This window comes from Vigna radiata, chromosome 4, assembly GCF_000741045.1.
Source record: "Vigna radiata var. radiata cultivar VC1973A chromosome 4, Vradiata_ver6, whole genome shotgun sequence".
Lineage (NCBI taxonomy): Eukaryota > Viridiplantae > Streptophyta > Magnoliopsida > Fabales > Fabaceae > Vigna > Vigna radiata.
In genome coordinates this window covers 18,586,609-18,601,284 of record NC_028354.1, presented here as the reverse complement: position 1 = coordinate 18,601,284, position 14,676 = coordinate 18,586,609, and the positions used below count along the sequence as shown (strand labels likewise).

Below are 14,676 nucleotides of genomic sequence, written 5' to 3'. Positions count from 1 at the left end.
TATAAGCAAATTTATCATAATTTTTTTTTATTTATTGCTTTATTGTTATTATTATTATTCTCGTTTAAATATATCACATAATTTTTATAAATTTTTAGATGCAATCAAAACTATTCTGTAATAGTGGATAAACTGAACTCTACAAAAAATACTAGTTTATGTCAAATGTAATCATTATAACTTTTCTTTTACAAGTTACAAGAATATTAAAATGAACACATTTTTTAGCAAATATTTGTTAAATAATTTGAATCACAGTTCATAAAATCAAATATTCATGAAAAACAATACAAGCACATATGCATCTTTTACCCAAACCAAATCCTAAAGAAATATCTTCTAAACAGGTTTTGAAGATATTTTTGGAACAGTTTTTGAAAATATAATTCTCGAAACATATTTCCAAAATAAGCTGTTTACTTAATTTAAGATTTAATTCCTAAAAAAAGGGCATACAAATATAAAAACAGTTACGCCTATGAATTTACTTGTAAATGGTGTAATATAATAAATAAATTGACGAGTAAATGAATTATTTTGAGAAATTAATTGCCATGAACCCCTACAAAAAAAGGGGCACCTGTCAGATTAGGCACAATTTTTCCTAACCTCTACTTCCCAAATATCAAACATATTAAACCATAATTTGAAATCATGAAAAATTAATCAAGTTATGAAGTCATGAATCTATGCCAAAACGTTTTACCAAGATTGTCAATTGCTTCGCATAATCAATTCTTTTAACATAAAGAAGAAACCGGTTAAGGGACCAAAACCAACATAGCAAATTTAATGATGCTAAAGATCTACAAATTCTACCTACAAAATTGAAAAGTTAACTACCAGAGAGAAATGTCTTAATTGTGATTTTCATCTAAGGTTCTGGCTTGACTACCATCCAACAGTTCTTTCACACAAAATTTATTTAAGTTTTCATACATTTTCTTCCATTGGTTAGCCATTTGCATTGCCCTTTGGTAATCATGTTTTAGTTTCTCCGTTTCCATTTCAGAAGCAGCAGCTGATCCTTGATGCTGAGACATAGGTTAAAAACAACGTTAATCACAATCAAAATAAGGTAATGACCGTCCTTTAATAAGAAGAGTAATCACACAGACAAACCTGAAGTTCCTTAACGTAATTAGATATCACATGAGAACTGAGGTATGAAAGATCTACGGAACTCCTGTCACCCCCAAGAGTGATCGTAGTGTTCATATCTGAGTCTTCATGTATGGAATTTGCATATTTTTCCAATGGAGGGGGTAAATTAGCCCCTTGCTTTCTTGATGATGTTTGTACATTAGAAGATATGTGATTACTTGAGTTTTCTCGTCTAACAACAAGAATATTATTTACAGGCCCTGGAGCATCCACAATAATTAACATTAAATTTTAGCATGACTCAACTTGAGAACACATATGTAATCATAGTCATTAGATATGTCATCCGAGAGAAATCCTTAACAATAACCAAGTGAGTAAAAAGCTATCCTGCAGAACATATTGAGAGAAAAAAAAAAAAAAAAGAGAGAGTATTCTCATCTAAGTTAAATAACAACAGGTCGCATATCAAAGACATTAGGAAAAAATAAAAGTTTAAAAAAAAGAAAGGCTCAATAGCAGCAGATATGAATAGAAGTTCAATATATAATAAAAATACTGTCCAAGTCCTACTAAATATGTAAAACAAAGTGTTTCTTGTAAAAGCTCATCTGCATACTGAAAACATAGGTATCATACATGTGGTACGTTAGTTGTTTTACCATATAATGAATAAATTGCCAGTCTTCACTATATTCTAATTTTGCAAATGAAAATAACTTTGAGCATTGAAAAGGCAGAAATTCATCTGAAAAATAGCATAGAATATGCATTACTAAAGATAGATGCTATCCAAACTCTTTCTGCAAAGCACATGTCATATTTCACTATTTATACAATACCTTTAGCATGTTTGAACACGCGGACATTGGTTCGAGTTCTTGCATCCCAAACACGAACCATTCCATCCTCTGACCCGGATATTAACAAATTCCCACTCATGCTATATGCTAAGCAAGTAACTGTCTTGCTGTTACATTGAAGAACAAAATTAGTTAAATGACAATGCATAGATCAAACCAACTTTTTATTCTAAAATTAACATGACCACTAGCAAAGAGGAACGTGAGTTGCTACAAAATAAACTAAAATTATAATGAATGTATCTGCTTATGAATAAAACATGGTTCATTTACTTGGTTACTGCATAAATTCTAGTAATCAACTTGGCATCGATATGTGCTGAGGATATGGATTTTAAATACTAAATAGTCAGTTAATGTTTATCAGTAAACAAGGAAATATTCCGTAGATGTGTCAGTAGATTGACCTTAAAACATCAACTAATTTTGATTGCTATAAAACAAGCTTGTAATTTATCTTCATTACCTTTTGTTAACAATGAACAACAATTTGGTAAAACTTAGTGGATAGCTAGAACCATAGCTATCAATCTAGGATAGTTGTGCAGAGAACTGACCCCAAAATTGCTATAGCAGGATTTCCACTATCGAGAAATTTAACATACTAGTTAAATTCATACACAAACACGTATACATGTGAATATTCAAAATTAGAGACAGAAAACAAGGACGAAAACATGAAATACCTGTGTGAAGAGAAACAGAACTGCTGTTTATTGCAACAAAACGAAAAGGGCGGAACAAACTCTTATAAGAGGGAACTATGAAAGATTGAACAGAACAAAGATAGCAACAACAAAACATTGGACATAGTGCCAGAGAACAAAGCAAGGATGGAAACAGGGGGAAGGGTACCAGAAACATCAGAATTGGCTATAGATAGTGCCAGAGAATTGTGGGTCATCTTTCAGAGACACAAGAAAGCACATAGACTTCAATTTTGAAACGCAAATAAGGGACAAAAGTCCCAAAATTGTCCTCTAAATTAAAATTAAACAACCCAGTTTTGAGTGAACTAACAAGTTTTCAATTCAATCCTTCAGGATTGTTGCCCCTGCGAATACCATGAATGGCTGTGATAGAGGGCGTGCCTTATGCTGCTTCATGTGCCATAGCAAGCCTTGAGATGCAATGGATTTCAATGGAACAAGCAATGGCCATTGTTCCTACCACACTCAATAATTCCATATCGCTTAGAAGTCAAGGTCAAGCATAGTTTAAATACTCTTTTCACCCTTTAAGACGTCTTGTAAAGACAAAACCTTGACAGAGCTTTGGTCTCCAAAGCACACAATACCTTATGGTGATTGAACCGACCATTGGGCTGATAACGGAACCATTGGTCCCTTAAGCCCCCCATTGGGAATGACTTAAATCTCAACTGAGAGGTTTATGTTCTTACCACACCCAATAGTCTCACATTGCTTAGGAGTCGAGCCTAATGTAATTTAAATATTCCTTCCTCCTTCCTACTTCTAAGGTGCCTTTTAAGAAGGACAAAAATTATAACAAAGCACCTGTCTCCAAAGCAGACAATAATTCGGATCTATGATGATTGATCCTAACGATGTCACTCAACGAACTTAGAATTGGAACATTGGTGCCTCGGATGGTGGAAGGAGGAAGGAGTATTTAAACTGCACTTGACTTCAACTCCCAAGCGATGAGGGAATATTGGGTGTGCCACAATGGAAATATAATGCACAAGTGACAATCCTATAGCAAAAAGCATAGAAACAATTCCTTCTTTAAAGATAAAAAGTTCCCATTGTTTAACTCAAACTCAAATCAAACATGGATTGATGTTTTGTTCAAAAGCTATTACAGCTCATTTTGTATTTTCTTGTAGTAAGAGAAAAGAATAACCAATGAGAACAATCAATCATTTTTTGAAATAGGTTGAACTAATAAATTGGAATCAGTTAGTTGGGTGTACAAACTACAAATGTCAACATAAACAATATCAAATCCATCGGTTATTGTAATCAGTAAGGGGACTAAAGGTTTCTTTGAATTCATCCTAGCTAACAATTAAATTCTGTGGGAACTTGATATTCACTTTAGTTATCCATAAATTCTTAACAAAACTAAATGCTCCCAAGTCCCAAGTTGTTGCTCTAAGATCAATATTATTGCAATTGGCAAATAGTAACTATCATTTATGAGCTAGGAGGGAACACAAGGCAATCGATGCATGCAACTAAATATTCAATCTTACAAAATAAATATTCAATTGAAAGAGAGAATTGCAATTAAAACAGTTCGGTGTATTTGAAAAACTAACATCAAGAGATAAGACATCGTCAATAAATCCATACTTCTTAAAATAAACACAAGAGAAGAAAAGACAACCTCTGGTTAGAAAAAGAACCAATGATATGCATCCCACAATTATTACTAGCAACGCTTTCAGTGCTAAGTGCCGCAATAAATATTTTTCCATCTCTACTGCCAGCATAAAAGACATGTTCAGCTGGATCCAATGCAATGGAATCAATATGTGAAGGGAATACTATATTTCTTAGTAGTGTTCCCCTCGATAAGCTCCATACCTAAGAGAAGAAATTACAATCCAATTGAGTTGATAACAAACATTGAAACATACACGTACTAACATAAACTATCTAAATATAAGATTAATTGACAGCAAGTATAAAACTCTAAAATTACTAACATTTTTCATGCAGAAATATATTATATCCTCAATAGAAATAATTTTAGATGATATAGAAATATGTACATGTGCAATTTAATAATAGGTATTGATTGACGTTTTAAATCTAAAAAGCATATTGTAAATTTAAATAGTTGTTGTACAGTTTACTATCAATTAATTTCTAAATTAGATCAAATTTTGTAGACATTCCTAAGAACTTTTAATCAGCAGTTCACTTAATAAAATTAATATTTTCGTAAAAAGTTATTAAAGATACTTTGCTTTACAATATTTCACATTTTTGTATCAATAGATTTTATAGTATGTATGTAAGTCAGTCAAATCAAAACCAGTTGAACAGGGGCAAGGAGTCCGATTAGATGAATGCGGATCTGAAGTGCATAAAACAGAATGAGAGGCTCAGAGAGGTTGAAATGAACAAAGAAGTAAAGCTCGAGGGGTTTTTCCAAGTGGGTTAGGGTTCGTTTTTATTTTTAAAGAAAATGGGTCTTTCGTATGCAAAGCAGGATCGGGCAGCTCCACAGTTCTATGTCTAAGATTCTGCAATCCCACTGTTCAGTCCAAATTGCATCTTTCATGAGGATCAAGATTACAGCGAGTGTGAAAATATCGCAAATCACGTGATCCGATGACCAAAATTGCGATTTTGACAGCAATGTCAATGGCACCAAATAAACTATAACAGATGGCTTCCACCCATACTAAAAAAGTTGTTCATTTGAGTTATCTTGCTAAACATAAATTATTAGAATTTACAGCTCGTAGAGATAGACAATTCAAGCAGGCAACAGTAAATACAAAATTCTTGTTCTTGAGTAAACGTACTTCATTTATTATCTATTTTTCTACTACACCACCACTACAAAAAGACAGTAAAACAAACCTTGCAAGTTTTATCCTCAGAAGCTGACACAATAATTGCATTGCACCCTCCATTACCAATCACAACATCAGTCACACACAGGGTGTGCCCGGAAAAACTATACTCATAAAGATTATTAGCCAGCTGACCTCTGAATTCATCGAATATCCTGAACCACGAAATGCAGAGCAGCAAATGCCACTATAGTTAGACTGCTGCTACCACCCAAGCTGTAGACTATCCTAATAGGAAATTCACTACTAAACAAAAAACAGAAAAAGGGAGAGAAAAGTACATGAAGAGAGACCAAACTCTTACGGTTCCATCTCGAGAACCAGAAACCAACAGCGAGTCATCTTCAGAAAAAACCAGACAAGTAACCGCCCCTAAATGTGCATGCCACTTCTTAAGCAATCTACCGGTTTCAACCTTACAATCAATGCAAGCAACTCAGCACGGTACAGTAAACAGAAACAGACACAAATTAAGTCCCCGCTTTCAACTCATAATTCTCCACAGCCCAACACCAAAAAATCTTCAGTACATGTTTAGATCATATTTCATTCCGCTTAAGTAAGGGTAAAGTATGTAATCCCAGCCATAGGCGAGAAAACCAGACCGTATGTGATCCCACTCATTGATGAGAAAACCAGACCATTGAAAAAAAAATGGATGACGAAACAAAAAACTTACTTCCCACAAGTAAATATCCCCAGACAAAGCTCCACCAGCAATGAAGGTTCCCAGGTGATTAGAAGCAAGGGGCTTAATAGGTTCAGCGGGAAAGCTCTTCACTTCAACTTGAGGCTGAACACGAATTATTCATTATTATTAATAATTTTCATCATATAAGAAAATGTTACATGATAATAATAATAAGAAGAAGAAGAAGAAAAGGGAGCAACCTTGGACCAGGACCAGAAGAGAACGGAACCAGATGTTGCTGAAGGTTCTCGAAGCTGAGAGGAGGCGATGAAGCGAGGACCGACGGCGACAAGGCCGTGAGAAGGGGAGGAGCAAGATTTATAGCGGAGCTGCTCCGCGCCGGTGTGAAGATCCCAGCACCCTATTCCGCCGTCTAGAGACGACGACGCCAAAACAACCTCCATCCTTCGTTGCACAGCTCGTATAGCAAGAGACTTCGACGTCACACGGCCGAATAACAAACGAAGAATCGATGGAAGCGAGACTTGGCTATTGAGCAGTGGTGTTAGGCGAAGACGCGTCTCTGTTTGAGAGGAGGCTACACCGTAAGATTAAAGGGTTTTCTTTGGATCTTTGTCAGACTAGGGTTTTATTGGTTTTTGTAATTAAATCTTATCTATTTGTATTTATATTTTGTGATAAAACATTATAATTTGCTTTTGGAGTTTAATGATAGTGACTGAATTATAATAATAATAAGTCTTAATATCTATTTTTTAATTTTTTTTAATGTCGATTTTGTTAGTAATATTTTTTTTGTAAATTTTGTTCAATTTAGTTAAGCTAGTAATATTTTTTATTGTTTGTTAGATATATTATTTTACTAATTATCAAATTATCTATTGATGTCTTATTGGATATATTGTTCCATTTCCTATAAATCGTCCACTAATATCTAGTCTCTCGAGATATCCATATCTCGGCGTGAAGAGATGTGTTGAAAGTTTCACATCAATTAGAGATAAAACCAATTTAGAATATATAAGTTGATGCAAACCTTACTTTACAAGCCAGTTTTACGAGGTTAAATGAAACTTAAAATATATCAAACTTGGATAGAGTTATCTTGGCGAGATTTGAGTGGACATATTGTTCCACTCGCGGTTAGGCCATTATCGGATCACCCATAATGTCTAATCTCACGAGAAACCTTGTCTTCAGTATGAGAGGTGGATTAGAAGTCTTACATTGACTAGAGGTAAGGCTATAAGTGGATGCAAATATCACAGTTAGTTTTGTTTATTGAGTTAGACTTAAAATTCATTTCTTAACATGTATCGAAGGCTTGTTAAAGCTTATCCTAGCGATTTTTTTTTGTTAAACATATTGTTTCATCCGCTGAAAAAGCCACCGCAAGCCACCATTGTTCGAAATCGCAACCTAAAGTCTCAACTTGAAAAAAAAAAACAAAACTCCAAAATCACGGAACACCCAAAATTGTGAATCACATCTCAAACCTGCAATCCCAAATTGCAATGTTAGTTTGCACAACCATAGATCTCCATTTCCAAACCACAACAAAACCTAATTAATGACCAATGTCATTGCCATCTTCTCAAAACAAGAAAATACCAAATCAGGAAATTTAAAGTTTTGCAACGCAAAACCACCATGAAGAAACATTAACAACCTCCAAATTGAAAACCCAAACTAGAAAATCACAATTACTTCATTATTATGGAAAACCAAAAATCCCTAATTGCTTCATGTCGAGAGAAATTAAAAAACCCTAATTGTTTCACTGCCATAAACAAATACCTTAGAAAAAAGGCAGCCACGTAGCAAATTAAACATTGTGCCAAGAACCACATTAAACAAGGTTATAAAACTAAGAATCAAAATAAGGATTAAGTCTAATAATAAATAATAATATGTAACTAATTTACATTTTAAACGTATAATCTATTTTTTATGTCGTTTTATTGAATATCTTTGTTCAATGATCCTATTATTTTTCAAAATATTTGTATTTTTTTTTTATGTATTTGCGTTTACAAGAATTATGTTCCTCGATGACAAGTTAGACCGTGAATATCATCTGTTATCTTTGTCAAAGACTGTGTTTGAATTGATACAAATAAAATTGAACATAATGAAATATACCATAAATATTGTTAAGAATTATAAAAGGTTTAATTTTTTTTTTATAAATGTTAATTAGTCATCCAATTTTTTTTTTAGTTTTAATTTGATATCGTTTGTGAAAATTAATACATTTTAATTTTTAAAATTTGATACAATTCATCGTTAAAGTTTTTGAACAGATCAAGATATTATATCAACTTTTATAAATTAAAACCAAATTAAGACTAAAAAAATTAGATAATTAACTTAACATTTTTAAACGAAATTAGAGATTAAACGATTAGTTATAAAGAGGTGACATATAATGAAAAGTATAAGAACCTGTTTTGATTAATTTTATTAAATTTTTTCTCAATTTAGAAAACAACGAGTCTTTTTGTTTATTTTATAATTTCACGGCAACATGTCCAAACAATGAAATAGAGATTTCATTTCATTATTCTCTACTGTACTCACCTTTTAAAAAAATAATTCATTACATATAATCTATTTTTGTTTATAAAAATTAACTAAATGAGAAATGGTAGCATGATGATTGTTTAGTAATATAACAAATATTACAATTTTAGACCTCCGGAATGCTTTATACCAACTTCGGTGGCACAGCATATTCACGAAGGCCCCAGCATGCCATATCATACCAATCCATGCTAGCCAGAGATACATCTCTCTCATCTCCCAGAGAAAAATATAAACATAAGTTCCTTCGTCTTAGAAAGGCTAAATTATTAATCAACTGCTTAGAAGCATTGAAGTTCAAGTCATGCATCTACAACATATGTTATTGATTAACCCCACTTGATCGACTCTGCATAATGCCAACAATAATCTGCATCATACATTTGCTGCAAATTAGAGAAGATCTAGACTTCAATAGTTAAAATATCCAAGGCACGAAAGGTCCAACTCCCAAAAGCATGGATCAGAGAATTCCTCAAAATCCAGTACACAGCGATAGAAACAATAGCATTATGTTAACAGATGTCATATAATTATTTGTATTACACAATCACGTAAACTTTCAGGAAAAACTAATTCTTTGACATGGTATAAAAGCTTATATCACAAAATTGTTAGAAATTAAATGGTCGTGTTTTTTTAAATAAAATTCTTCCAGCTCATTTAAAAAAGAAATAAATCTACACCAGAACTGGAACTGATAGTGTTTGAAGCCATAGCATCATTCAATCTCTGCTGCTATTTTAGAAATACTTTCTTGAGCAATGTAACTGCGTGACATACTGCCAAAAACTACCAATAGTCACCACAGGAACAAACTCCATCCCTAAAATGATGGAATCGATTCACGTCTCTTACAAGAATCTCTCTGTTAGCAAATTTTGAAATAAATTTTGTTACAGCATGACAGTCTTCACACAATCTCAAGTTTTTTCTGATCCTTATGGTTTCACCTTTTGCAGTATTAATGAGTCCAAAGGCAACTGCAAGCTTCTCGCTATGTCCCAGAACAATTCTTTCCTTCTCTTCTTCGTCAAGATCATAGAGAACAACATTTGTCTGTGGAACGTAACCCTGCTCCTTCATCTCAGTTGACAACTTAACTACCAATGCCTGAACCTCTTCAATTTGTGGGTTATGCTCGTCAACGGAGACAAACGAGTATACCTTCCTCTTCACTTCAATCCAGCTGCAACCTGGAAGCTTTTGAAGGCCTCGAGCTTCCAGTAGCTTCATCACACTCTTTGCTTCACCCCACATCTTAGCTTCTGCATAAATATCTGCTAAAAGCACATAATTTCCAGCATTTTTAGGCTCCAACTCAAAAAGCATAGTACTTGCTCTCTCCGCGAGTTCAACATTACAGTGGATCCTACAAGACCCAAGAAGTGAACCCCAAACTGTGGGCCCGGGTTCAAAACGCATATCTTCTATTAGTTTGATTGCTTCATCTAACCTGTTAGCTCGTCCAAGAAGATCCACCACACAAGCATAATGCTCCATACCAGGATGGATCCTGTACTTACTAAGCATGGATTCAAATAAAATCTTTCCTTCCTCAACAAGGCCCGCATGACTGCAAGCACCCAGAACAGTAATGAATGTTATATAACTCGGTGAAATTCCTTGGTGGATCATGTTTTCAAAAATTTGGATTGCTTTCTTTCCGAAACCATGCATGCCGTAAATAGAAATCAAAGAATTCCAAGAAACAACATCACGATTCTTCATGCTATCAAACACCCTCTGTCCCATCGAAATCTCACCACATCTTCCATACATTGTAATAAGCGCACTGAGAACTGGCAGTATAGAATCAAGACCCCGTCTAAGGATATAACCATGAATCAACTTCCCTTGTTCTAAAGCAGCGAGGCCTCCACAAGCTTGAAGTACACTAACCATTGTAACTGAATTTGGAACTGAATCACATGCCTCAAGCATCATTAACTGAAACAGTTCCAGTGCTTTCATAGGCATATCATTCTTCGCAAAACATGCAATCATAGCGCTCCATGAGACAAAGTTCTTGGTAGGCATTGCACAAAACACGGAATTTGCATAAGACACACTGCCAAACTTAGCATACACATCTAACAGAGTTGTCATGACATGAATATTTGCTTCATATCCATGTCGTAGAATATGGGCATGAATCTCCTTGCCCTTCCGGAGAGGGCAGACTGACAGCTCTGAAACAACGCAAGCCTTGAGCACATACGTATACGTGAACCTATCCGATGGGACCCCAGTGCAATTCATCTGGGCATACAAATGTAGCAGCTCCTCACCACGACCCACCATTGCCAGTGCTCGGAAGAGTGCATTCCATACATATATGGTTCTTTCCAGCGTTTCATCAAATACCTTGCGAGCACGATCAATAGACCCGAGCTCGTAGTACATATTGATAAGTTTAGTAGCTAAAAAGGGGTCTTGGTCAAAACCCCTGTTGGTAAGATGGCGATGAATGTCAAGGCCATCGGAGAGCGAGTTCTGCTGGGCACATGAATAGATTAAATGCTCAAAAGTTTGCTGAGTTGGATTAGGCTCAAAGCAGAGGAGATGAATAGCCTGCTTAAGGTTCCCTCCTTTGCACAATGACTGTATCAATTGGTTGTTGTTGCTCTTTATGTCATTGATGGGGTTTGTTGAAGGGTTCAATGAAGCAAAAGTGACAGGCAGTCTTGAATACACACGGGAAGTGCAACATAGGTGGCTTTGAGATGGAGTATGTCTGATAATTTGGGGAATCTGAAGCACCCACATCAGACAATATTTTGATGCAACTCTCCTCCCAAAAGGCTTCGTCAGTGTTTCTGCTATAAAGGAATAACTTCAATGGTTTTCCAAACCAATGTCACATCTGTAAGTAACATTAAGCAAGAAAGACACCATAAACAACTCAGAATTTAAGAAATTTAAGAAATAATGACATAATAAGCTCCGGCACATTTTTTACTTCAGGAACAACAAATAGGATACCTAGGCTGTCTATGTTGTACTTTGTAACCCCGTTTCAGTGTTTCATTAAAGATAAATATACACTGCACTAATAATGCAACGAATAGACATAACCTGATACAATTTCCCCAACAAAAAACATACCAGAGGCGACAGTAGTGAGACAAAAGCTTCAAGTTTTGAGTGAGAGTTCTTACAGTGGAGTGGTCTCTGTTGTTATTTTGAAGGCAGGATTGCTGAAGATACTCAGTGGACCACACCGCATATGAATTCCACGAGTTTATGTAGATATTTCAAAGGGTATTTTCTTTTTATCAAAACCGGATCCCCACGGTGCAATGGGTCGGGTCAGCTCGAATTATTTCCAACGGGCTGATGAAGATTAATTTATACACCAGTTACCACTCTCACACCAGCCTATAATTAAAATTATGTACCAAAAAAATATGATTAAGATTAGATTATGTGATATGGAAATTTAATTTAACTATGTACTATTAAACAAATTTAAACAAAGTGTAAGATTTAATTTTAAGTTTAATTAAATCTTACAAAATTAATTGTTTTTAATTGATGTGAAATGTTTGACATATTTTATTATGTATTAAGTATTGGAATGATTATGATTATATTTGAAAAATAAATTATTTATAATTTTACTATGTGAATTAAACAAGTTTTATACTTTATTTATAATTTTTGATAAATAATTATTTCAATTTAAATGAAAAATGTGTTTAAAAATAATGTAATTAGATTAAAAGAATTATATATATATATATATATATATATATATATATATATATATATATTTTAATTTAAAGATCAAAATGTATTAAAATTTTAAACAAATATGAATTTTAATTTTATATATTTAGAATTAAATGATGGAATTATCCATATAATTATTTTTAAAATTTACCATTTTTATAAATAACTTTTCTAAGAGTTCTTTAACTTTTCATTAAAATTTTTTATCATACGTTCGTGTGATAGAAGAACTGACGGTAAGATTGACACGTATATGAAAAATCATTTTCAATTATTATATTAACGTGTTATAATGTTGTTATTTAGATAATTTAAAAGAAATAATAATATTTTAAGTCCACCTACACCTATCATACTTAAGCATATTTGATTATGCAATTCTACATTATATATATAGATGTGCCATATACATTTTTATATGACAAAATTCCATATAATTTAGCCATGGAAGTTAGAAGTAAAATAAAAGGATAGTGTATGTGCTATAACTCTGGTGATGATGAAAGGGCTGAGTAATTTCATATCTGAAAAACTATATAACGTTTAAAAGATAGTCCTTGTCCCATTTCATTTCTAGCTTACCTTTATTCGATCTAGTTTTGTTTTTTTTATTCGTAATACTCACTTTTTATAAGATTTTCCCCTTACATATATCATTGTTTAACTTATATATAATAGTTGAATTTTATAATTTTCATAACTCAATCAAACCGTTTTTATATTCTGATTAACAAGGAAAAAAGAGGTCTTAAAATATAATTCTTATTATATTTAAATAAATTTTTTTATTATATAATAATGTAAATTTTTTTTAATTATAGATATAATATTTAGATTAAGATTTTGATAATATGGAAAAATATTAATCAATTTTATTGTTATAAATATATTTATCAATAGTAAAATTTAGGTTAATTTTTTTATTCGGTTAAAATAAGAGCATGTATTTTCAAAGTTATTTCAAATTTTAAAAATCAAAAGAGGATTCAAAGGGTAAAAGAGCATATATCTTAGTTGCACAATACTAACAACTAAGAAAAAAAAAACTGAATTATTAATTAAGCATATACTATCATGATTTTTAATCGAACTTTGTCTGATCTTTATTATCATGATTTAAAAAACGCAATGTTAACTCAAACTATTTTAAAAAGTCTGGTGACTAGTGATATGCACAAAATTAAAAAAAACCAATCTTTTAGATAAGCTGTTGGTGGCGTACACAAGCTTCATAAAGCAAGAAAATTATAGAAAGAAAGTTGGTAGGTGTTGAGTTTTTTAAAGATGTTGATAGGTGTTAGATTTTCTAACTTCAACCTATATCCGGTGATAGTATACGAAACTAGCATCTTCACTTTTTGCTTTAAAGATTCCTGGCCTATATATAATATAATAGATGACACATAATTTTAGAGACGAAATATTTTTTTAAAAAAAGAAGTGAACAAGTGTCAATATAATAGTCAAATACCAACTTTTAGAGCTTTCCAATTTCCAGGCAATGTTTAATTTTTTATTTGAATCGGGAAAAGAGAGTGGAAGTTACGTGAAGTGATTGGTTTATAAAAGTATTCATAAGGTTTAAATTTTTTTTGTAATTATAAGGTAGTGTTGAATTTAGTTTTCGTTTTTAAAATGTTAATATTTGATTTCTAAGTTATAAAAAATGTATTAAATTAGTCTTTAACAAAATCAATGTGTATCAAAATCTCCATATCTCGAAGACAAATTGATACATATTTCATTGATTTCGTTAAAGACTGATTTGATACATTTTTTATAATTTAAAAAACAAAAAATGAACTTTTTAAGAGCAGAAACTAAACTGAATACCAGTTTATAACTTACGACCAAAAAAAAGATTTAAACCTATTCATAATTATTATTATTTATTGTGAAGTAATTTGAGACACATAAATTATATTTAAATGTTGTCTATGTATCTTTATTTATCCTAAATTTAGATGACATGTTATTGTTACGAATTTCAATATAAAGATGAAAAATTTGATAGTTTGTTGTTTTAAAATTTTAGATAAAGAATGTTAACAGTAAATGATCTTATATCTAGTTACTTTTTATATTTTTCTATATAGCAAAAGGTATAATAAACAAATTGAAACAAGAGGAAAATATTTTTTTGATAATTTTTTTTAACAGTATTTTGATAAAATATACTTATGATT

The 14,676-nt window shown here is 32.3% G+C and overlaps 2 protein-coding genes across 3 annotated transcripts; both read right to left on the bottom strand.

Annotated features, from left to right (window-relative positions):
• Window positions 1-688: 688 nt before the first annotated feature.
• Window positions 689-6,793, bottom strand: LOC106758045 (protein ROOT INITIATION DEFECTIVE 3). Its single transcript, XM_014640941.2, has 8 exons — window positions 6,412-6,793; window positions 6,200-6,313; window positions 5,802-5,935; window positions 5,528-5,675; window positions 4,320-4,519; window positions 1,947-2,074; window positions 1,123-1,364; window positions 689-1,034 (listed from the first exon to the last, which is right to left on the bottom strand). The coding sequence occupies exons 1-8, from the start codon at window positions 6,613-6,615 to the stop codon at window positions 858-860; spliced, it is 1,347 nt and encodes a 448-aa protein (XP_014496427.1). The 5' UTR covers window positions 6,616-6,793; the 3' UTR covers window positions 689-857.
• A 2,660-nt stretch (window positions 6,794-9,453) lies between these two features.
• On the bottom strand, window positions 9,454-12,023 carry LOC106758709 (pentatricopeptide repeat-containing protein At3g46790, chloroplastic). Of its 2 annotated transcripts, none has more exons than XM_014641673.2 (2): window positions 11,917-12,023; window positions 9,454-11,621 (listed from the first exon to the last, which is right to left on the bottom strand). In XM_014641673.2, exon 2 carries the CDS (start codon window positions 11,522-11,524, stop codon window positions 9,548-9,550), a length of 1,977 nt encoding a protein of 658 aa, XP_014497159.1. In that variant the 5' UTR covers window positions 11,525-11,621; window positions 11,917-12,023; the 3' UTR covers window positions 9,454-9,547. The 2 variants fall into 2 exon arrangements, with proteins under 2 accessions (XP_014497159.1, XP_014497158.1); XM_014641672.2 differs by having other exon boundaries at window positions 11,864-12,000.
• Window positions 12,024-14,676: the final 2,653 nt, after the last annotated feature.

What these genes read in the sequence shown, in the direction of transcription:
- LOC106758045 (XM_014640941.2), bottom strand. Translation starts at nt 6,615, where the DNA reads ATGGAGGTTGTTTTGGCGTCGTCGTCTCTAGACGGCGGAATAGGGTGC. An exon ending in GGTTCTTTTTCTAACCAGAG is followed by an intron (nt 2,075 to 4,319) that starts GTTGTCTTTTCT and finishes TCAATGTAACAG; the next exon opens with CAAGACAGTTACTTGCTTAG. An exon ending in CGTGTTCAAACATGCTAAAG is followed by an intron (nt 1,365 to 1,946) that starts GTATTGTATAAA and finishes TGGATGCTCCAG; the next exon opens with GGCCTGTAAATAATATTCTT.
- LOC106758709 (XM_014641673.2), bottom strand. Translation starts at nt 11,524, where the DNA reads ATGTGGGTGCTTCAGATTCCCCAAATTATCAGACATACTCCATCTCAA.